The 23,848-nt window shown below is 42.7% G+C and overlaps 3 protein-coding genes across 13 annotated transcripts in view; 1 reads left to right on the top strand and 2 right to left on the bottom strand.

The window, feature by feature from the left end:
- Positions 1-1,731, bottom strand: part of dock5 (dedicator of cytokinesis 5) — a 39,759-nt gene extending 38,028 nt beyond the window's left edge. Inside the window, exon 1 of one of the 3 annotated variants that reach the window (XM_078250264.1) lies at positions 1,549-1,731. In XM_078250264.1, the coding sequence (XP_078106390.1) occupies positions 1,549-1,591 (43 nt within the window). In that variant the 5' untranslated portion in view covers positions 1,592-1,731. The remainder of the gene's footprint in view (positions 1-1,548) is intronic. The other 2 variants (XM_078250262.1, XM_078250263.1) reach the window with 2 other exon arrangements.
- Positions 1,732-8,777: 7,046 nt separating this feature from the next.
- On the bottom strand, positions 8,778-11,180 carry neflb (neurofilament light chain b). The gene is made up of 4 exons (XM_078249609.1): positions 9,935-11,180; positions 9,600-9,724; positions 9,106-9,478; positions 8,778-8,939 (listed from the first exon to the last, which is right to left on the bottom strand). Exons 1-4 carry the CDS (start codon positions 11,069-11,071, stop codon positions 8,778-8,780), a joined length of 1,797 nt encoding a protein of 598 aa, XP_078105735.1. The 5' UTR covers positions 11,072-11,180.
- A 1,085-nt stretch (positions 11,181-12,265) lies between these two features.
- cabin1 (calcineurin binding protein 1) overlaps positions 12,266-23,848 on the top strand; it is a 35,064-nt gene continuing 23,481 nt past the window's right edge. For 8 of the 9 annotated variants that reach the window (XM_078250226.1, XM_078250229.1, XM_078250228.1 and 5 more), the window contains exons 1-27: positions 12,266-12,439; positions 13,110-13,157; positions 13,284-13,376; positions 13,482-13,595; positions 14,260-14,394; positions 14,536-14,716; positions 14,817-14,946; positions 15,065-15,214; positions 15,529-15,836; positions 15,972-16,149; positions 16,241-16,374; positions 16,470-16,687; positions 16,963-17,035; positions 17,405-17,592; positions 17,705-17,842; positions 18,195-18,383; positions 18,483-18,716; positions 18,838-18,988; positions 19,073-19,188; positions 19,434-19,595; positions 20,922-21,128; positions 21,281-21,426; positions 21,589-21,850; positions 21,964-22,134; positions 22,992-23,081; positions 23,228-23,388; positions 23,486-23,697. In XM_078250226.1, coding sequence (XP_078106352.1) covers positions 13,155-13,157; positions 13,284-13,376; positions 13,482-13,595; positions 14,260-14,394; positions 14,536-14,716; positions 14,817-14,946; positions 15,065-15,214; positions 15,529-15,836; positions 15,972-16,149; positions 16,241-16,374; positions 16,470-16,687; positions 16,963-17,035; positions 17,405-17,592; positions 17,705-17,842; positions 18,195-18,383; positions 18,483-18,716; positions 18,838-18,988; positions 19,073-19,188; positions 19,434-19,595; positions 20,922-21,128; positions 21,281-21,426; positions 21,589-21,850; positions 21,964-22,134; positions 22,992-23,081; positions 23,228-23,388; positions 23,486-23,697 — 4,144 coding nt within the window. In that variant the 5' untranslated portion in view covers positions 12,266-12,439; positions 13,110-13,154. The remainder of the gene's footprint in view (positions 12,440-13,109; positions 13,158-13,283; positions 13,377-13,481; positions 13,596-14,259; positions 14,395-14,535; positions 14,717-14,816; positions 14,947-15,064; positions 15,215-15,528; positions 15,837-15,971; positions 16,150-16,240; positions 16,375-16,469; positions 16,688-16,962; positions 17,036-17,404; positions 17,593-17,704; positions 17,843-18,194; positions 18,384-18,482; positions 18,717-18,837; positions 18,989-19,072; positions 19,189-19,433; positions 19,596-20,921; positions 21,129-21,280; positions 21,427-21,588; positions 21,851-21,963; positions 22,135-22,991; positions 23,082-23,227; positions 23,389-23,485; positions 23,698-23,848) is intronic. The other variant, XM_078250231.1, reaches the window with a different exon arrangement.

Here is a 23,848-nt window from a genome sequence, read left to right as displayed (position 1 = left end):
AAGGTAAACATGATTTCAATGCTTCATTTGAGTCTCTAGTGCCAGTGCCTCACTTCAGGATGTAAAACTTAAGAAGCTATCCTATTATCATGGTGTCACAAATTCACCATAGGAGATTGTGATATCTTAAGCCCCATATTATCCACATTTCCATGTTAGCTAGCTTGACATAATTGATATTATCAGAAATCTTGCGACTCCTCTTTCATGTCAAAATGTAGTTGCCTGTATTTGGGCACAGCCTGGGTTGACTAATCAGATTAATACTGTAAGACCTTGTACAGGGTCCGATGGCATTTTCAGGATTAAATACAGGGTTAGTGACTCCTGCCCCGTTTCTGGGGCGAATGGCCGGAGGAGAATGGCACAGTCTACACAATCTTGCAGAGCAACACTTTTGAACGCAATACAGGGATCTAAAAGGATTAACACTAAGAAATTCCTCAACATCAGCTGCTAGAACAAGGTCATATATAACCAAGTGGGTAGTGTGCAGCAGAGCACTTCATACCCACCTGCATTTGTTGCTTAAATTGTTTTTAGTCACAACACAACACTTTCTTTTAAAGCAAAGTATTTCCAGTCCTGGGCTCTGAATCACACATCATTCAGTCCACACATGCAGGGTTTTCCTCATGTGAAAGGCATCTGCTGTACACCAGGAAACACTCTCACGTGTGTCATAACTCTGCAGAACTAGCAGTGAGTCAGTAGGTAACCAATGACTAGCCAAACTGTGCTGACAATAAGTCATTATAGTAAAACTGATAAGTATTTCTTATGAAGCCTAGTAGTTAGTGCTTTGGATTGAGGGCGCGAAGGACTACCTGATAGCATGAACATGCATGCACACTAAGCCCACAAACACATTGTAACAGGGCCGCACCTTATTGCAAGCCATTGCAGACCACATACATGGCAAAACTATGAATTTGAAAGGAACACAAAAAGTGTCCAATAGCCTCAAAAAACAGACACAGTTATGCCCTATAGCGTAGGGTGTAGCCAAGCGACAACTGACAAACCCAATGTCTATGCTAATTCTGTTCTCTTATCTGACATGCATAGGCTAACAGTACAGTCACAGCAGAGACTCCCATGTGGAGCCCTACAGGAATGCTTTAGGGGGGCTTCAAGGGACCTTCCAGCAAAGTGTGGATTCATTTAAGTTCACTGCAAATCCACAAGTCAGCTCAGCGAGGATAAGTAAAGGAATGACTGGTATGCTCATTTAACTATTGGCTCTTTTCCCCTCACCACCTATTACAGTAACACAAGTAATTTCTTGCTACAACCAATTATCTAGTGTTGCCAGGGACAATGAGGGTAAATATAAATATTGGGTAGGCTACTCTGTCAAATAATAATACAAGTTTGCCTGACAGTCTACAGTGTCGATGCCCGCCATGTACTACCAACAACAAAGTCGCCAACAACTTGTTACCCAACTTCAACAATCCGCAAATTCCCTTGAAGTATGTTTAGCTGGGAGTTTACTCGGCGAGCTGTCCACTAGCAAAACACACGTAGCTACATTTGAGAACTTACCGACTCCGTACTTCTCTTTTTTAGTAGGAATCCAACGGGTCATTTCGGGGAAAGATGTAAAGTTAGCTGAATAAATAAATAACTATATACAATTGCTAAGACGAGGACGGGCGGTGCACTCCTGCTCGTCCTGAGGTCTACAGTTCCGCCATGACTTGTAAACGGGGAGGGGAGAGGAGGGCACACACGGCTGGGAGAAGAGAGAAGATAGGCGTGAACCACGAGTTTCCAATAACTAGCTACCCCCACAACAACACAAGCCCACACTACACCACAGACACGCATTTCATCAAGTGTTCGTCTGTAGGAACTTCGTCCGCTATCTAGGCTATTATGCCCTAGACATCAGTCAATCGATAGTTGTAGTTATTCCTCATCAACCTCAAATGAACTCAAATTGAATTCTGGGAAATTATAATGAGACTGACCTGTCCCTCGTTTTGCTTCAGGGACTCCTGATGGTGTCGGCACTCCGGTTTTAGAACCACTGGCACACCATTTGACAATGAGAATAATTCATTGAAAACAGAGTTGTAAATCACTGATGTGTCATAAATAAGTTATCCCCAAGTTATTGTTTTTAATTTAAAATGAGATTGAATTGCAAACTCATGCTGCTGCTCCTCACGTTGACTGGTTTAAAGATGACCTAGTATTTCTGAGTGAGCATAAATGGACTAGACCTGGGACATAATCATACAGGCCTACTCTCACACACTCACACACACACACACACACACACACACACATATATTTGAAGTAAGTGTTTAGAAAATCAAAGGGAAGTATGACCAACACAATTGTGTTAAACCTTTCCATCAATGAGGCTATACTGACTTTAATTTAAATGTCATTATAACACTGCCAGTATATCACAAATAACGCCGACCACCCTCCTTCCCTGTCTGACCAGTGAAGTAATTTACAGCTGCTGGCTGAGATCTGGTAGTCCACTTAGACTTTTTTGTTTGCCCATGATGTGGTGTGTGTGTGTGTGTGTGTGTGTGTGTGTGTGTGTGTGTGTGTGTGTGTGTGTGTGTGTGTGTGTGTGTGTGTGTGTGTGTGTGTGTGTGTGTGTGTGTGTGTGTGTGTGTGCGTGTGCTGCAGCCACTGGTCAGCCAAATGGTGCTGTCAATAATGTTCAGCTATCCACTGCTTTTGTTGTTCCCTTTGACAGGGTGATGTTCATCTAGCCCCCCCCACCCCCCACCCCCCCCCCACCCCCATCGATTGTGAGGTAGGTGCTTTAAAACACAGCTTGTGGTGAATTAGCACTAACACAATACTACACAGTCTGATTGAAAGCTATTATTGAATTATGTCTATTATTTTACAAAGGACAAAGCTTTTGACAACTGAGAGTCTATTCTATTCTAGGCCTTCAGATAATAACATTTTCACCACACAATACTAAAGTGAAGTTACACAGAGGCATAAAGATGTAGTTTGATTTTTTTTTTTTTCTTTTTTTTTTTACCCAGTAGTGTATTTTCTTTCTGTTTTTTGTTTACAAACCTGACACAGCTTAAGGATTCAAACACATTAACTGAGCTCAACCTGAAAATTGGGTACTAGAAATGTATTTTGCCGCTACATGTAGAATTTCCAAGGTTATGGCTTGAGCTGTTACACATGATTATTGTGACCTATTTCTGACTGAGCTGTACTGTAGGTGCCTGCTGACTATCGGAATTTATTGTAAAGGGGCTTCAAATCCACTCATGCCCTTCTCACCTCTGATTCTCTTTATTCCTTTGGCAATATCTCACACAATTCTTATAAAATGTGAAGAGTCGCTTTTGGGCTATTAAAAAGTTAAAAACAATCAAATCTGCAAAAAGGAATACAATATTGCCATCACCTGACTGCTTTGTGCTATTGCATACAATAGACTGTTCCTGACAAGACCTCAAGATTGTGTCACATTTCATTGTGGCGTTTTAAATTCTCGCCTCTTTGGAACTATTACCTCATTTTCCCACCCAAAAAGAATTAAAAAAAAGAGTCATTAAATTCAAAAGGTGTGCTGGTCTGAGTGTGTGTTAGTGTGTGCATGCCTCACATTAGTGTGTGTGTGTGTGTGTGTGTGTGTGTGTGTGTGTGTGTGTGTGTGTGTGTGTGTGTGTGTGTGTGTGTGTGTGTGTGTGTGTGTGTGTGTGTGTGTGTGTGTGTGACAGCTTGACAAGCAGAGTTGAACTCTAGAGTTCATCCCGAGTTCAATGCTCTGTAAGCAATAGGAGTAGACACAGTCTTCACAGGAGATCCCAAACCCCTCACATCTTCTAATTTAGGTCAGATTGTGCTATGTCTCAGACATCCTCCTTTTAAAACTCCCATAGGTGCATCATTTTAGTAATGGTGGTAAAAAAAAAAAAACATCTGACCATGTGGGAGGTAAATGGAAATAGGTGAGTGCTGTTGTGAGAGTGGGCTGTCGTTATTGTAGATAACAACAATATGAAGCTACTGTTTTTGTCCTCAAACAAGGGCATCCTGTGTATTTACTTCGCCTAAGGGCCAAACAGACACATTATGAATGAACATTTAGCATGACAGACAGCTGCTGAAATAATAACAATAATAATAATAATAATACATGTGCTCCCTATTTACCTTCCACCTTCCTACACTCCAGAGCATTAACTAGTTTGTGTGTGTACATGCTTGAGTGCATAAGCCCCTGTGTGTTAAATTTTTATGGGATGCACAAAGATGGAAAGCACATCATGCATCCATATGGATGAACTGTACTATTTGAATAAAGCTTGACCCGACTAGACTCCCATGTGGCTGACTTCAGCGGCTGACTCTACTAAAGTCAGTGAACTGTGATTTCTATGATGTGAGGAACTGCACTGCTTCAGAGACTTCTGAGTGGTAGGGCTCTAAACACCGGTCGTAGCCCCCACTGAGGCTGTTCAGTTCCTGAGACAAAAGCAAACAAAAGGCCTAATGGGTTTATGGGTCCACTGCCAGGACTGCATGACGCCAGAGGCAAATTGGGCCTCAGCATCCACCTGGCTGTCTGGCAGCAGAATCAGGTAATAGCCCAGTCCTGCAATGTTGTGCAGATAGGTCAATGTACTGTCTGGGTACAATGGCTGAACATCCTGGGGGCAGAAGTTGATTTGCAGTTGGCTTTTGGTGCAGGTTATATCCAAACTTTTCTACTTTTTACAGAATGTTTTATAAAGGCCATGTTTCTTTAGCTCTTGCCACATGACGTCAGTCGCGTCTCACCATGGTATTATGTTGTATGAAATACAGACATGACACCAGGATATATATATAGTGTTAATGCGTGTGTCTTCTGAAGGTAAGTTAGGGTTAGCAGCACATTTATATCCACAAGTCTCTTGAAAATCTCATTTCCAGGTTGTGATGCATGAGAATGAATGTGCCCTGAGGCTCCCACATTTGTCTCCATCTGACTCACTGAAGCATCCTTTGTACGGCTGTAGTGGGCAAAGGGGCTTAAATATACAGTAGACAGTGCAGGCAGTGCAGTTGCAATGGGGCTCAGGGGTGGCGGGACCATAGACAGAGCAGGCCCTCCAACATTGTGTTGGGCAGAGAGTGAGAGTGACTTGTGAGCGATTCAGATTGCCACCTCGGAAATACCCCTGTGTTCAAAGAACTCACATTAAAATAATAACAGTGATGTTCGATATACATGCCCACGCAAAGGCACATCAGTACAGGGCACTTTAAAAAAAAACAAGTAAACTTATCTGATTCACACAAATCACACAAATTACACATTTGGATTCAAAACGGCATTTTTCGCTGCAAGGTGAACATTTTGCACACCTGAAATGAATAATTTCTTATTTACTTTGGTATTTTTGTCATATGTGATATGCGATGAAGGTTTCTGTGTGTACAGTAGTGCGCACTGGGGCCCGTCGTAACTACCTTACACCACTGAGTGGGCACACAAGGCTATCTGAACACTGTAGCTATGTGTACACCAGAAGAAGTGAGTAGCCTATCTATTTTTAGAGTGTGAGAGCCACATTTTTTAATAAAATAGTCTCTGTCTGCTTTCTTCCTGGCCAATGTGAAGGCCCATTCGACAGACCCTTTTAATTAGGTTGATTCTCCGAGATCAGCAGAGGGAGCCACAACTCTTATCTAAGACTTCCTTTTCTTTGTGGAGACAAAGCGTGGCTGTCTGACAATGGGCAGACTGCAGCATGACCATCCTCTCTGTCTGGACCGGGGCCTTAGAGAGGCCTTAGAGAGGAGTGTGCACACCCACCTAAGAAGAAAAAAAACATACTCAGGAGGAAAAGCGTTTTTCTCAAGGTGTCAGGCTTTCAAAGACGTGGAAAGCATGAACTCTTTCTGATTCCACCCCCCCAGTATTCAATGGGATTGAATGTTTTTTGTGTTTTTCAACTGCAGGTGTGTACTTGTGGGTGCGCTAAGGTGCAGCATTCCACCTCAACATCAATGTGGTTGTAATCTGAAATGTTATTATGTGAGAACAAAAGCAAATGATAACCATTGTTTTTCCGCTTCTCTGGTTTGCAGATTAGATTTCTGACATCGAGTCCAAAGCAGTCAATGCATTAGTTGTAATGGAAAGCCGATATTCTTTTCCTTATGTAGACGTTTCATGACTCTGCGACCAAGCCAGCCTTTAGACAATGTGCTGTTAAATAGGAATAGATAAATGTCAAGAAGTCAAATTTTTCTATACCGGACTATGACATTAAAAACAGTCGTAGTACTGTTTTAGGGGTAACTGGACGACACTGAAACTTTTTACAGGAGCTGCTGCCGATGTCTCCTGCTGCACCTTCAGCTCTCCGTTTTCCATTAAAGCATTATACAGCTGAGAGGTCTCAGTGAGCATCAGTGATGGGCATCCCCCCCTTCTGACATAGTGTATGCCCAAGAGAGGGAGAGGGTGTTATAAGATTTATATACCAGTCCGTTCACACCATAAATGTGACAGATGAAACGGGATGAAACTCAATATCTGAAAGATGAAATGTGATAATAAAAAACAATACAGCTTTGCTCTGATGTGCTACATTTACCATGGGTCAGTGTCCCACCATACCCTCACACACACACACACACACACACACACGAACACACACACACACACACACACACACACACACACACACACACACACACACAAGCCTCCATTGACTGTATGTGACACAAATTATACAATATGAGCACCTGAGGGATTACTGTATATATTGTAAAGAGCTTTATCACTACTTCAGTATTCTGTCTGCAGGGTGGTTTGTGTGTTAAAATGCAGCCAGTAGTACATCAGTAGTGTACTTCTAATCAATAAGAAAGCATTTACAGTATTGCTATCTTTTTGAGTGGTGAATGTTGTGAGTAAGTGCATCCAAATTCATTGCAAAGTGCAATTTCTGGTGATTAAATTGAGTGCTCCTTTGGACTGGCTCTGGTTTTACTGTAGCAACAGAAGGAGGAGGATACTGTAGTTTAGCTCAGGGTGGGGTAAACTCAGGATAAGGAGGGTGAAGCAGGAGGGGAGATACAGTTTAGGGCATTGCTTTTACACATGCAAGAACAGAGCCAGAACATGTAAGACATGTAGAAAAAGTTATGTGCATATGTTATAAGAGTTATAAGATGATGCAATATTTCAAAGTAGCTTAAGAGATATCAAACAGAAGCTCCCACTCCACATCCACTCTTGTGTATGTTTGTGTTAAAGTGTGTGTGTGTGTGTGTGTGTGTGTGTGTGTGTGTGTGTGTGTGTGTGTGTGTGTGTGTGTGTGTGTGTGTGAGAAGAGGAGACAGAGAGTGTGTGTTTGTGTGATGGGGATTGCATCTCTGCAGGTGCCTTAAGGAAGCCCCTGATCTCGCCACCTCTTTTCTGGGTAAAGAACAGTCTGTCCTCTGTCAAGGTTTAGTGCAGCGAGATATGTTTCTGCTTCCTCTCTCTCTCTCTCTCTCTCTCTCTCCCCCCCCACCCCATTTCTACTCAACCTCTCTCTTCCTAATACAATAATGAAATTGCTCTTCCTCCTTTTCTTTCTCTCTCTCTCTCTCTCTTGCTGTCCTGCAAGAGTTGACACTTAGCCAGATTCTTTGGTGCAGCAAACTAGCTGAGTCATAAAGGTTTCAGTGATTTATAGACAGTGATGTGGCTGAGGGTGAGGCAGCAGGAAAAACACCGGTGTCAGCTCACTGATCACACAGAGACTGTACAGGCACATCAGGGCCGAGACGACCTGCTGACTTGAGATAAAGACCAAAAAAAAAAAACTGCAACTCAATTCTTCCTTAGACTGTGGTTTAGCGAAGTCAAGAGAAATCTAATGATGTTTTATTGGCAGATCATGTTGAAGATGTGAACCTCAAACCTGTCTGATATACTTGATTTGTGTGGGTTTTTCATATCAAAGGTTGGCTCGGTGTCTTTTGCTGAAAGAATCTCAAACAACCCAGACTTGCTGACTTTGCTGGTTTGCTGCAGCCCTCCCTTCTAGTCAAGTGTAGACTGATTTATTAATATGGATAGGCCCAAGGGCTCTTTGGCTGTCATATGTACTTTTTCCATTAACCTTCATTAAAATTTTGGGGAGAAAGGAACATTCTGAATGAAATTAGCCAGTGAAACTATCTGTCCTTGCTTGTGAAAGTGAGTCACAGAGCTTAGACATTCAATATAATTGTCTGCTAATGGGTTTATTTGTGCTAAATATGATTTGTTCTGACACGTCATTGCAACTCCTCCTATTATAAGTACAAATGAAAAGCCTGGGGGCAGCTCTGGGTTGACAAGGCTTCAAGGCTTTATTGGAGTTTAACGCAGCACATCATGGATTTAAAGCACAAAGTGAGGACTTGAAGTAAGGCATTTCAAACTGGGTATTGCACATACAGTACAGGCATGTACTGGTGACAGTAAAACACACAGGTGTTTGCAAACAAATCTCCTCAAAGCAGACTTTCTACTCTAGACACTTGTCACACCCTATCTTCATCATCATCAAGCTTTTACAGTGTTTCATTTCTTAGCTGGTACAGTTTGCGTACATGCTGTTGGTCACTCAAGTTGATCATACAGAGCATTTGTTCACCAACATGTTGACTTCTGATTTCAAGAGATTTTAATTTGGTTTGAATTAGAGAGCTATCTCTGTACATATCGAGCACCGGAGAAGACATCCTTCTGCTGCAATGCTAGCAGTTTTTTTAAAGCATTTCAATTTAAACTTTTGTATTTATGGGTTTTCCATTTTTTTCTCTTCGGCCTCCACCTCCTCTTGCTTTTCAGTTTCTTTTTCCTCCTTCTCACCCTCGTCGTCACCCTCTTCCTCTTGCTGCTTGGCGTCCTCCTCTCCTCCTTCCTCCTCATCTTCTTTTTCTCCATCCTCTGCTTTACCCTCTTCATTTCCAAAACCATGTGGGGGGGGGGGGGAGAGAGATAAGTTAGAATTCATTTACAACACACATATCGCATATCAACTAAACCAAATGACCACACTAACCTTCTCCATCTGCTTCTTCCTCTTCTTGTTTTTCCTTCTCCTTTTCTTCCACCTCCTCCACCTCTTCCTCCCCCTCTTTTCCCTGATCTTCCTCTGCTTCCTCCTCCTCCTCCTCCTTCTCTTCTCCCTGTCTCTCCTCTTCTTCTTCCTTATCTTCCTCTTCCACCTGCTCTTCCTTCACCTCCTCCTCCTCTTGAGGAGGGCTGGCCTCCGCCTGCTGTGCTTGGCTTGCGGATATCGTCTCCTCTGTGAAGAGTGATGAAGTATACAAGCGGGAGCTCAGCACGTACGGAGCTGAAGCTGAAGCGGCTGAAAACGGCATGGAGAACTGGCTTCTTCCGTAGGACGGAGCAGAGTACGTGGCTTGGGAGTAAACGTTGAAGGACCCCGGTCCCGCCACATTTAGACGGTTCTCTTCTCCTTCAAGGAGCTTCCTGATAGAATAAGACACACATCACATCAAGTGAATGAGATGCTGAATTTTTGGTGTTGGTGCCATTCATTTAAATCCTGCACTTAATATACAAAACCCTGGGAAGTGTATGAGACACTCACCTGTAGGCTGCAATCTCAATATCCAAGGCCATCTTCACGTTCAAGAGGTCCTGGTAATCTTTCATGTAGCGAGCCATGTCATTCTTGTTTGCCCTCAACTCTTCCTCCAGTTGACTTATCGCATCCTGTAATAGAAAAGATAAAGTAAAAGGCACATTATAGGCTGGATGCTAAATATTGCATGTTAGTTAATCTTTTTGGGGTATCATTGCATGCTCTATAACTGGCAATAAGACTCATCTCAATTGCCAAAATAAATGTGCTTATATCTTTTTAATCATAGTTAGGATATTGTCAGCTGTGCTCCTTTATTTCAGGGTCGTTCTGTTACTCACCTGCAGTGCAGAGATCTCAGCACTCTGTTTCTCTTCCACGTGCTGTAGTTGGTTTTCCAGAGCTTGATTCATCTCACGGCAGGCATCGATCTCCAGCGTCCTGGCTTTGAGGAGCCGGCGGTATTCTGCAGCCTCGTCTTTGGCGTTACGTGCACCCTCTGTGTTGCGGGAAGTGCTCACTGTCATCACATTTACCTTGTTGCAGAACCATTCTTCGGCTGATTGGAGGTTGCGATGGGCCAGCTTCTCATATTGGGCTCGGATGTCACGGAGAGCAGCGGATAGGTCAGGTTTGACGACCTCCATCTCCACTGACACCTCTGCGCTTAATTGTATTTGGGCCTGCAGCTCTGCAATCTCACTCTCACAGAGGCGCTTCAGGAAGGCCAGCTCATCCAGCAGGGTCCCAACTCTTTTCTCCAGCTCAGCCCGGGCCAGTGCAGCTTCATCTGCTCCCTTCCTGGCATCCATGAGCATGCCTTCTGCTTCCTCTCTGCCGAGCACTTCCTCCTCATAGCGTTTTTGCATGTTACCTAACACGTTCTCCATCTCATCCCTGTGGTGCTGGGCTGCTTGCTTCTCATGGCGGGCCTCTTCCACAGCAGCACGGAGCTGGCGGAGCTCATGCTCATACAGGGCCCGAAGGTTGGACGGCTCCGCCTGCCTCTGCCTGAGCAGCAGGAGTTCAGTCTCCAGCAACTTGTTCTGCTGCTCCAGTTCATGGACCCTGTCAATGAAGTTTACAAAGCGGTCATTCAGGTCCTGCAGATCAGCCTTCTCCTGGGTCCGCAGTACTTTGAACTCAGAGCTGACCTGGGCTGCTTGGTCAAGGCGAAGTTCAGTGGCAGCTGCAGACTCTGGAGCAGAAAGGATGGAGGAGTAGCTGGAAATAGCTCGGGTGTGTGTTGGATAACTTCTGCGTGAAGATGCATAGGAAGTTATTGGGGCGGAGTGGCTGGAGTAGGCAGACCTTGATCCTATTCCTCCTCCAGCTCCATATCCTGCACTGCGCACAACGACCCTCCTCTTGTAAGTAGAAGGGAAGTAAGGGTCAAAGCCGGTGGAAGCCATGACTCGAGAAACCGGCTGCTCTATGTCTAGGAATGTAGCTGGGTTGACTGCACAGTGAATCTGCATTACACTGGCTTTTATAGAGCCAGTAATGACTGTGACGTAAGCTTTTTTTTTGCAGGCATGCTGACAGAAGGAATTGATAAAGGTAGCAGCTAGCCAGTCTCAGCCAAGGGAGAGATGGGGTGGGGTGAGGATGAGTGTTGGAGATGGAGGAGGCGGGGATAAGCGGTGGAGCAACAAGGCACTGCAACAGACAGGGTCACTGAGGACAAAACAGTATACGGTTACTACTAAAAACTGCGGTTGTTGCAATTTGCCATAAATCCTGACAAAGACATAATGTATCTGGCACGTAACAGTACCAACTCTTGAAATTCTGTCTGATGGAAGAGGTGAGGAAAACCACCTTTTGTAAAAAGATGATACTGCTTTGCACTGTTGTGCATAATCTGTCTGCTGTGTTACAAATATATTAATAACAATGTTATTCTGATATAAGTATCACAATTTAATATCACAATAAGCCAATGCAAAGCAGATCAGCTAAAGGTGAAACTGTTTGGTCAATCCTGTGATTCAAAAAAGTACCACCTGAATCTCAGAGAAAACATTTTTACTGGATTATAAAATAAAAGTTTGCCCTCTAGTGGTTGTCTGTTTACCATACAAGTTCCACATTAATGCTGACTGTTAATGTATAAAACAGAGTACACTGATTTATAAGAAATAATAACCTACCTGGTTATTATTATAATCTATATAGTCTTGTATTATATATTGCTTTAGCAATAATGTATGTAAAAAAAAATGTTTGACCACAGGTTTAGTTCATCAGAGGAAAACTGTCCTTTTCCCTATATTAACTATAAATTACATGTTTGATCACGTTTGTACTTAACATTACACGGTAAGGTGTGTTTCCATAATTGAAAAGTATATCCAAAAATAAATATATAGGCTAATATCTGTACTTTAAGATGGCTTAACACAATTTTGACAAAGTTTGAAAACTTGTTTTCAAAATTACCAAATGCACAGGTAAACACACTTTTAAATAGTTAGTTTTGTTTATTTAATTTCGAAAATAACTTCGGTCGTTTTTTGAAAGCAATTAGTGACTTGAAATGATTTACCTTTGTGGTAAATGACATTTCAGTGGGTGGTGTGGTTTCACCCAATACCATAATATATGATTGGTCACATGAAGACACCACAGCGTATTGACCAATGAGTGACGACCTTACTAATTGGCGGGTAGCATGCTGTGACGCAAACGCTCGTAACGTTAACAACAACAAAGGATGATGAATAAATGAAGTTTCAAACTTGCTTTGTGCCTCACGTCCACTTATGACCGCAGTGTTGTTTAGAGTTCGCTGCCTTGCTGTAGTAATAAAAACGTTACAAATGCAGTTAACACGGTGATGAACGGTAAGTCGCCCAGCTTTGCAAGTGATGGTCACCCGGTGAAACACTAGCTAGCTCATAAGATGTGTCTGCTAATATCAAGCTAGCTCAGAAAATAATGTGAGCTGTTAGCCAGTTGAATTTGCTTGCTCGTCAAGGAGGTATATTTACCTATTTACTACCTGCTGTCCGGAGTTATTCACCAGTGAAACTTTAACGTTATACTTGCTCAGAACAAACTGCAGCAATGCTCCGTTGCAGAGCTATGCTAACCATGCTAAGTTTTGGGTGGCATTTTGGTAGAGTTAGCTAGTCGCTCCCAAGCCGCTCTCAAATAGCTATAGTGTCAAGTGTTAACAATTGACTACAGCAGGTTGCCTTGCTCTTCTCTCGGTCGAGTTGAGGTTTATTAAGCCATAGAAGCTCTCACATACACTCAGTATTACCCAAAGTGAATGAATAATGCAGAGGCTTTTGACTGGCATTGGTTAATGAAAGACTTTTAATGAATTAGTAGGTGATTCTCTGCCTGGTGATCGGACCATAGATGTACTTGATAAAACATGATGGATGGGACATACAACATGGTTTTCTCTGTGTTTTCCCTACATAACTTTAGCTACATTTTCTTGCTAAATTGTTGTCTTGCCTGCTTTTATTTTCCTCTCTTTGTTCGTTTTCCATACATCTCTAGGTCCAATCAAAAGCTTCAAACTGAAGGTGGAAGAAGGTCTTTAAAATGGTAAGGCTTTTCATTTTTGATTGCATTTTCGGTAGCTGTGATTGTGCAGACTATTCTGCTCTTACTTGCTCCCCCATATCTGCTTGCTAAAAGGGTATGCCTCTTTTTCTGTGTTGTTTTATACAGATTCGCATAGCAGCACTGAATGCTGCTTCAGCAGCTGCAGATGAGTCTCAAGACCCCTTGAGAAGTAGCAAGAGTCAGACAAAAGAGGCTCAGGTACAGCCTACATGCAGATGAATCAGCAAGATGAATCAGCAAGATTTTTTCTCTCTCTGTAGATCTATATAAGTTGTCTGATTTTGCTTCTATTTCTGTCCGCAGGAAGCCGAAGCATTTGCTCTCTATCACAAAGCCTTAGATCTGCAAAAACATGACAAGTTTGAGGATTCTGCCAAGGCCTATCATGAGCTTCTCAAAACTCCACTGCTCAAAGAGGTAACACATTACACAGTATACCCTGTCAAGGTGGTGATGGTCTCACATAATCACAGCAATACCCTCCATTCAGTCAGCGAGGACTGTCACTTGTTTTGGTGCAGAGCAAATTCTGCATGATTTCCAGAAATGGCTGGGATTTATGATGTGAAAGAACTTGATTTACCTCCGTAATAACGTAATACACATGTGTGAAACATTTGGCAGAAAACTCTTATTTAGAGCAATTAAATACTGATCAGTATTCATAAGTAAGCTATTTCACACACACATTGCAGCAGTCCTTTGGTTTTTAAGTCCTCTGAACACATTTCAGGAACTGGTGCTGAAATAGTCTTCAGTTGTATAGTCACTTGTTTGGTTTTTGGTGAGAATGTTAAAGGGTGTTCATTGGTTATCAGTTGTGTACTATTGTTAAGAAAATGTGTCTTTTGTGCAAAGTGCCAAATATTACTCTGTTTTCTCTGCTATACAGCGCCAAAATTAAGTTTCACTGGTTAAATCAATTTTACAATATGCACTTTAAATTTGGCTTTGTGGAAGGACATCCCTGCCCACATACAAGAGCTGTATGTGTTATTATTCATTTATTCATTCATTGCTTGACGGCCTTAAGATGAATCTGTGTTTGGTGCCATATTTGATGTATCCTCTGATATTTTAGGCCATGCCCTCTGATGATCATAAAGTGGGTCTCAAGCATCCCGGACTGATGTTGAAATATTCTACTTTTAAAAACTTGGCTACTATGGCTGCATTGCGGGAAGACCTGGACACCGCTATGGAGTTTTATTTGGAGGTAAAACAAATGAAATTGTGCCTGTTTAATACTCCTGTCGCCTGTCACTGATGCTTTGTGCAACTAAATGTGTCATTTTAATGAACATGAATAACACTGTGGTGAGCGTTCATAGCATATTCTGTTCTGCTCTTTTCGTAGGCAGTTATTTTGGATTCCACTGACGTGAACATGTGGTACAAAATTGGTCAGGTGGCTGTGCGACTGGTGCGCGTTCCACTGGCTCGACATGCCTTTGAGGAGGGATTGCACTGTAACCCGGACCACTGGCCCTGCCTGGACAACCTCATAACTATTCTCTACACACTCAGTGACTATACCTGTATGTTATACATCATCATAAACTCTTTGCTCTGTATCCTCTCTCATTACCAGTGCAAGTATAGACAGAAAAGTAACTATCATCTGCACACATTTTCCAGGCTGTTTGTACTTCATCGCCAAAGCCCTAGAGAGGGATCATTGTTACACTAAAGGCCTGGTGTTGAAGGAGAAAATCTTTGAGGAGCAGCCCTGTCTGAAGAGGGACACGATGCAGATGTTCATGAAATGGTAACGCCGGCTCACATTTTATTCCTCCATCTGTTTTAGAATGTGCTCCAGCTGCAGCTCTATACTTTCACATCACTGACGAACCTCTGTGCTGTGCTATGCTGTGGGTCATTTGCAGTGATATGTCTGTTCACTATGTGGAAGTGGAGGTAGAGGAATGCAAATCCATTGTGGAAGAGGCACTGGAGTTACGGAAGCGCAGACAGGCTCTCTCTCACTGCGAACCAAAACCTGACCTCGTCCTGATTCGGCCCATCCGCTGCCTCTCGTGAGTGTTGTCTGGTTTTGCTTTTCCTTTCCGGGTGGTTAAGTTTAAATTAGCTTGCTCTTTCTGAGGGTGGACCAATTAATACTCATAATATTTAAGCTAGAAAATTCAGAAACGGGATATACTTTACTTAAATTCTTGGTTGAGCTCCACTGACATTGAAGTCATTGTTTTCTGGGCTATAGTAATATCTACTTTTGCCCAACGTTCTTTTTATTTTTTTAATTTGTTTTTTAACAGTGAATCAGTTACCTCTCCTTTTTTAAGACAATTTGAGCTAATATTAATGAACTGCTGTCCTTGTTGTATCTCAGATGGAAGCATGTGGGTGAAAGCCTTCTTGCAATGTACAGACATCAGACCACCTGTGAGCCACCACGGCCGAGTCTTGGCCGCAGAATTGACTTGTCAGAGTACCGTGACCCGAACTTCCTCCAGAACCTCCCCCAACCCAGCAGCCCTGTCAGTATGGGCCAGACCACCGTGCTGAGCAGCAGCCCCAGCTCATCCCTGCCGCCAATGGCCCTCCCTGAGCCAGCAGTGCTACCCCAACCGAGCACTCAACCTCAGATCACCCCCGCCCAGAACACAGTGGAGGTCACCACTTCTGCTCCCCCTGTCGGTTAGTTGTTTTATAAAGAGAAATTTCTTTTCTTCTTTACCTGCCTATGTGTGATTTTAAAAAACAACTGTAAATGTGACTGCATAGCTAATATTCTGTAAGATTGATTTTTTTTATCCTATTGTATGTTCACAGTGACAGCAATGGAAGTTTCACTCACAGATAAAGTGAAGAAGGCTCCGAAAAGGAAACGCGTGGTTGAAGATAGTGGGGAGACAGCCAAGCGACGTTCGGCACGTGTTCGAAACACAAAATGCAAGAAGGAAGAGAAGATTGATTTTCAGGAACTGCTTTTTAAATACCTACCTTCCAGGTATTGTACACTAAGCCTTATATAGGACGCATTAATACACAACTCGTTATAGTTACGTTGATGAAAAACAATTTTTGCTGGTCTGTCTTAGGCTAAGGAAGTTTGATCCTGATAATGATGATGAAAGTCTGAGTAATCTTGAGACGCAGTGTGATGGGAAGGAGGACATGCAGCCTCTACATGGGAGTTGCTTGCCTGCTGACTCCGTTCAGTACATGGAATCTGGTATGTGGTGCGTTGTGGAATATGTATTTACAATACATGGTTGTGCCATGTTGCCGTTTCTGTCATATTAACAAACTGTGCATTCCCTTCTGTAGAACAACAGGATGTCCACAACTTTCTGCTCAATAACATGACCAATGGTGGTATACTGGACGTGATGATGCGCTATCTGAAAGCAGTGGGTCAGAAGTTCACAATGGAGTGGCCTCGGGGGCTGACTGCTGTGGTACTGGAGCTCCATCAGAGCTGGAGGAAGCACAGCAGTGGTCTTCCTAACCCTCTGCTTCGGGACTGCAGCAACCAACACATCCGGGTAAATGACAAGGCTGGTTCATTTCTTGAACTACTTGAACAAACTAAAAACACTATTTATTGAAAGTGTTTAGTTAAAATTGAAATGCTGGCGTTGTCCCTAATAGTTCAGATATTTCTGGACTCACTCTGGACACAATTTTGAAAACGGCTGCAGACTCCAGGGTCTAAAAGACGTTTAAATCTTCTTGAATTGGAACTTTTTTTTTTTTTTTTTTTTTAATCAATCCAAAATATATAACCTCTAATACGTGTCTATGTCTGCTACATGTACAGGAAATGTTGGCAATGAGCTTAGCGTGTATGGAGTTGCAGTTGGAGCAATGGTTACACAATAAAGGGAAGACTGGTAAGTGACAGTGAGCTAACCCTTATACTTTGTGATAGGGTTAGGACAAAATGTTGTTTGGGATTGATGCATTACAGTACTGTGCTGCAGAACTTTGAACCTACAGTATGTAGCCAAGAGGGGTGCTACAATGTCTGCCATTTCCCCCCCATGTATGGCATATCTCAATCACTACTGTCTTAAGTTTTGGCCAAACCTAAATGTGATACATGTCATTGTTGCTTTTTTGCATTCAAATTGGACTGATTGGCCTAAAGGGGGCACTGCAATTACAGAAAAACATGATGCCATACATGATTAGCTAAATATTGAAAAATCATTTCTGTGGAACAACACGTGCCGTGTTATATATTTTTTTTCCTTGTCTAGTGTCTCCAAGACGAAGCAGCATTGGTCCCGGCAGTGATGCAGCTGACTCAGAATTCCCTGGGCAACACTTCCAGAGTGATTTGTTACTTCTGGCCTTAGGTTCATCCCAAAAAGACCTGTTTGAGGATGACTGGTTTGATGTCATGGTGCGTGTCTACTGGCTCAAGGCACGATTCTTGGCCCTGCAGGTAAAGTCTATATTTTGTTTGTTTTTGCTTGACCTTTGGTTATGCAAGTCCTTTCCCTTCAGCTCAGCCAGATGTGACTTGTAAGTCTGTCTGTCTTTCTTGTCTTTCTCAGGGAGACATGGAGTTGGCCCTGGAGAGCTATGATGTCTGTGTAGGTTTGTTGCAGAGCAAACCAAAGACCCCCGAAGGGAAACCTTACACCATCAGCCTGCCTAACCTACGTGTAGATGCAGCAATCTCCGTGGAGGAGGTCAGTGTGCTGGCTAATCCAACGTTTTCCTTTTATCAATATAACCCTTATTACCAACATATTATTATTATTATTATTATTATAGCTAATTGTTAAAATGAAATGTCCTTCATGTTGTCATGAGTTAGGAAAAGAAAATGTTGCAAAGAATGTGTGATATACTAAGAATCAAAATCCTTGAATCAACCGCACAGTTATTATCTTGACTTTTCCTTTTTTTTTTTCCTTAAGCACAATAGTAAGAAATGTAAAAAAAAAAATTAAAAAAAAAACTATTAGCAAGTCCCATCAAAGAGCTTCTAGCTGTTTTGACTGTGGGTTTCTTTTGGGTTTCCTCTATCCCCATGGACAGATTGACAAGAGGCTGAAGTCTCTGGAGCGCTGTCAGTCTTTGGAGGAGATCCAGCGCTTCTTTGAGTCTGCAGACTTTGATTCTGTTGTGCGCCTGCTGCAGCCCACGCTTAATTACGGCAGCAGGAGTAAACCTCTGGAGTTGGTGAGCTCAGCACCAGAGCGGCCTGCTCAACTGATGCTACTGCAGGTTAGATATTACAAAAATATCGATTTTGAACCTATATGTCTTTTGTAATGTATGTTGGTTGACAACTTCTTCTCTGAATTTGAACTCTCTCTGGCCCAGAACTCGCTGTTGAAGCTGCAGGACTACCGGCAGTGTTTGGAGTGCAGCGAGCTGGCTCTGAATGAAGCCCTGCAGCAGCTCAACTCTGCTTCCAACAACTCTCCCCCTAGTAAGGAGGAGTGGGTCAGTACTATTGTAAAGTTGCTGGATGGCACCGAGGTCTGCGTCACCAAAGACTCGGAGCTTCTAAGCAATGTTCCCCACTTGGCTCGACTGGCAAATAATCTAATTCAGGTTAGGAGGAAGCCAAACACAACACTGCTTTTCCCGAAGATACTGTTAAAGTGACATTATGTTAAGAAACTAATCAGCCTCTGTGACATTTTTATTTATTGTGTGGTGGTTGTGTTTTCAGCTGATTGATCTTAGCATGAACATTTCCGACGATCCCAAGGAGCCTTATTTCTTCTCGGTTCTGCCTTGGATTATCCTGTATCGTATCATCAAACATGAGGAGGCTGCTTTTAACTGTATGCTTCGACAGCATGCGTCTGTAGGGGATGATGGTTTGTTGACTTCTTGTTTGTATGCCTTCAGTTATCCCTTGGTGTTTACGCCTTCACAGTGACCCTTTCAAGTCTCACTTTCAGATGGCTCAGACACTCCCATGCTGCCCTCCTCCCTGATGCTTCTGAACACAGCCCATGAGTATCTTGGCCGTCGCTCTTTGTGCTGCAACTCAGACGGCGCTCTCCTCAAGTTCTATGTAAGTTTGTTTGCCGACTTCGCTCTGCAAATCCTGTATTCTGACCAAGTTGATATGTAAATGCGCTGCTTGCCTTCACTTTGAAAATGATGATACTCATTGTATCTGCTATGCATTCTTGCCCTTAAATATGAACATAAATCAGCTGTAGACCTGACATATGCTTCTTTATTAAAGTGACTGAATTAGTTGTGTGTGGACCATTTGAACAGTTTGACAGAGCTTCATTCTTCTGTTTGGTATAGGTTCAAGTTTTGAAAAAAGAGGTTGCCGCCTCTTCCAGCAATGACTCTCATCCCTACAAAGAGGAGTTGGAGATGGCCCTGGAACAGTGCCTTTTCTGCCTATATGCCTACCCCAGTAAGAAGAGCAAGGCCCGCTACCTTGAGGACCACTCATCTCCACAGGTCTCTCACTCAGATGCTTCTAAAAGCCTCACTGGTCATGCCTAATATATGATTTAGTATATTATCATTTGTTTTATGATCTTAAAGTGGCTGCTTTTGGGAAAGTCAATTTAGTTACATACTACAAATTGATTCTCAGAGTGAGCTAAGTTTATTATCCACTATATTATGTAATCTAAAACAAAAAGTCAGTGTGGCTGAGCTGCTATTTAGATAATAGGCAAAGGGTGTTAAAGAGGCGGTGAAATAGTGAAGAGGTGGTGAAAATGGCTCAGGGCTTTGACTAATTGGTATGATTTCTCACATGTATTGGCAAACCTACATAAATAGATGCCATTGACGCAAACATGTGCCCTCATTGACCCTCACAACACAGAGGAAGTCAGCTTTATCCATTAATGTTGTTTTGTCTGCTTGTAACGTCTGTTATTGAAATAAATTGAGGCGGCAAAATGGGATTAATTGCGTAATAGCATGACTTCACTAAGTGAGAAATGTGAACACATTTTAGGGTTTCCACGGGGTCGTAAAAAGACTAAAGTCTAAAATTACAAAATCTAAATTTTAGGCCTTAAATATAGGTCTTAAACTTCATTCACAATGGTCTTAAAAAGTCTTAAATTTGACTTGGTGAAACCTACAGAAACCCTGGCACTGATTTAGATCAACCACTGTTGTACGTTTCTCTCTCCTCCTTTTTATAAAGCCATAGTCTCCTTTGCTAAGAAATCTAAGTTACAAATGTATAGCTAATCTGACATTTGTTGACCTTTTTGTAGGTGTCTTCTTAACATCTAAATCCTTGTATTAGAAATAAATCAAAACAAAATCAAACGTGATATTCTCTGACTGAAAAAAAGGTGTAGGCTAAAGCCTAAGCTTATTGTGCCCACCCTTAATACTTAACAAGGCATTAACTCTACCCAAACTAGCAATGAAACCAAAACAGCATATAATTTAAAAAAACACGAATCAGAAGCAGATAAACTAAAATCTAGACGGCTCCTAATTGTCAGTCATTTCTCAGAATTTAACCACTGGAGTGACTCATTACACTGAAGCTTTGTGGCTACAGCCCCTGGTCTCTTGTATTTTTGTAATGCACGTGTCCAGCCACCAGGTGGATGTCATTCCCACAGTTGTGGATCAGTGAATTTACTGTAGATGACTGGCATTCTGGTAATTATGCAATATACCACAGTGCAGGAGGAGAGCCCCCAGTAGAACTCGATACCACTCATTTTCTCTGGCGCTGTGTGTGGTGCACTCTAATACAAAGGACTATGACACTAATGTTTCCTGTGAAATGAATCTTGTGTTTTGCAGGTTGAGCTGCTGTGGTGCGATGCCCTCTTCATGTTCCAGTATTTCAAACCAAAGTCACTGCCTGAGTTTGACAGCTATAAGACAAGCACAGTGTCTGCAGAATTGGCCAATTTGCTGAGGAGGTTTTCTGGCATCGCTCCCACAAGTGACACCCCCATCCTCACCATGGATGAAGTGGCAGCCTACATTGAGGGCATGACAGAAAAGGTCAGTCGGTGGGCCCACACTGAATGTGGAGAACTCCAGTGACTCATACATGCTAAATAGTTTCAAATCTGGCTCTCTTGATGTTACTCTCCTAACTTATTTTGTCACTGAGAATCATGATCATTAAAATGTTGAATTGTGATCTCTTTCAGGCCCCATGCCTTCCTGAGGGTAGTGCTCCTGCACCTCCAATCATTGACGAGATGTACTATCTGCTGGCTGATTACCATTTCAAGAACAAGGAGCAGTCCAAGGCCATCAAGTTCTATATGCATGACATTTGCGTGTGTCCCAACAGGTAGCTCATTTCTCTACACTCTAGTGTCATGCTTGTGCACATTACAAAACCTCTATTTGCGTTATGACTATTAGCAAGTGAATGTGTAGGTTGTGTCATCTTGTATTTTACAATAATGCATCAAGTTCAGTGACTTTACGAGAAACTTGCATCTTTCCTCAGGTTTGACTCCTGGGCAGGTATGGCTTTAGCTAGGGCCAGTCGTATTCAGGAAAAGCTCAACTCCAATGAGCTGAAAAGTGACATTCCGATATGGAAACACTCCCAGGCAGTGCTTAACTGCTTTAAGAGGGCCCTGGAAATAGACAGCTCCAACCTCTCTCTCTGGATCGAGTATGGTACCATTTCATATGCGCTGCATACATTTGCCTCGCGGCAGCTCAAGCAGTGGCGCAATGAGCTCCCCCCAGAGGTGGTTAAACAGGTGAGGCACATGTTAATAACAGTTATCTTGTTGCTCATCTGTATTCCCTGTTAAGTCCTAATAAACGTGTGTGTGTGTGTGTGTGTGTGTGTGTGTGTGTGTGTGTGTGTTAGATGGAAGAAAGGAGAGACTCTATGCTGGCGACAGCGTTCCTGTGTTTCCAGGGTGCTTCCCGTTGTGAGGGTGACAGTGATGAGGAAGAGTGGCTCATTCACTACATGCTCGGGAAGATAGCAGAGAAACGCAAACAGCCTCCAGCGGAATATCTGCAGCTTTACCAAAAGGTGAACAACGTCAGGTTATAAAGTCACGCTTTACCTGATAAGCAGCCAAGAAATTCGGTCAATAATTTTTTTTCTATTATTTTATTTGTTTATTGTTTAATGATGATCTTTGTTGTTGAAGTGTTCATTTACTCTGGAGTCAGATACAATGTGTCAGAAGTATGTAAGAACCTGCCTTGTAGGACATCTCAAGTTATTACAACTTTTTTTTCTACATTTTATGTTTTCCACCCTCCTGATAAATGATCTTAGAATTGTAGTAAAATGACTGCTCTCTCACAGGGCAAATACAGAAACATAAGGTTCAAGCTTAAAAGGTGATTTACAGCACATCTTCTAAAAGCATAATACACACTGCAATGTGACCTGCATATTGTGTCTTTGATTTTCGGGAGTGTCTTTGAAGGGACAGCAATTAATAGAAATCAGTGAGGTAAGTAGGGAAAATGTAATATAGTTGTCATGATGGTGATGATGAACGGGGAAATAATAACTGTAGTGGAAAGTTATTGGAATGAGACATTTTTCTTGCACTCCCTGGAGTTGTTGTATAATCCGCCTACAGAAACAAAGATTGCTGCCCTTCCAGCCTCGCAAGATGTATTTTTCCGAGAGGGAACAAAGTATGGAGTTAGTCATCGCTCTGTTGTTCTGATTAGATCAGTGGAGGCAGACGAACCTGTATGAAACGGTGTCATTGAGGGCAGCAGAGGATTAGGGGGGCAGTGTGAAAACACTGAACCCTGATGTCAACGCACATTGCTGAATCCTATTTGAACTCCTTCCCTCCATTTTACCTGTTAATTTGTATTGATGATTGTGTTGGGTTGGTGACTCTCTGCTCTTTATATTTATAGGCCGCACACTATCTGCATGAAGAAGCTGCCAGGTATCCCCGGAAAATCCATTACCATAATCCTCCTGACCTGGCCATGGAGGCCCTGGAGGTAAACTACCTGTGGGCCAGCAGCTCAATAGTTTCTCGTTGTGTTGTGTTACGTAAGATAACGGTCTCAACGCATTCACATTTAAAGAAATTGTGCACATACCTGTGTGGACCAATTAACATCTTTTCCCATCTTCTTTCTTCTAGTTGCATTTCCGTCTCAGTGCCACCACCCTAAAACTATTAGAGGGTGATGTGCCTGATCTGGAACACGAGGTCTTGTTCAGATTGCTGGTTGAGGCCGCTATTGGGCCGTTTGCCAGGGGGGAAGAGAAGAGTATGCCAAGCATGCCTAGGTCCCTTGAAAAGTAAGATACAGAAATATAACCCAGCAGGAATTACGAGAAAAAGCATTCAATGTTGCGGCTAAATTTCATTCCCAATGTTGTTCTTGATTCATCGCAGGGAGAAACCCACCTCCATGATGGATGGAGACTTTAATTACTCGTCAGTTTGCATAGGGAACGTCCTCAGCTCCTCCCATCCATCAGCTGCCACCCCAGGTCTGACATCCCCTCCTTACGTGGCCACGCCATTTGACCATGATTACGCCAAACGCAAAACACTCCGACGGCAGCAGTGGCAGCAACAGCGGCATGAGGAGCAGCAGGCTGATGGTACAGTCCCAGTCCTAGACACTGTCTCTGGGGTTGGGCTCTTTTGCCCTTTCTGCACTGGGACAGGAAGTCCACTGGGGAGTGCTCAGATTGCTAATCACCATGCTTATTGGCTTTGGTTTTAGTTACAATGATCCCCATGCACTGGGTT

The sequence above is a fragment of the Sander vitreus genome, chromosome 5, assembly GCF_031162955.1.
Source record: "Sander vitreus isolate 19-12246 chromosome 5, sanVit1, whole genome shotgun sequence".
NCBI classification, from domain to species: Eukaryota; Metazoa; Chordata; class Actinopteri; order Perciformes; family Percidae; genus Sander; species Sander vitreus.
This window is presented reverse-complemented; position numbering and strand designations above follow the sequence as displayed.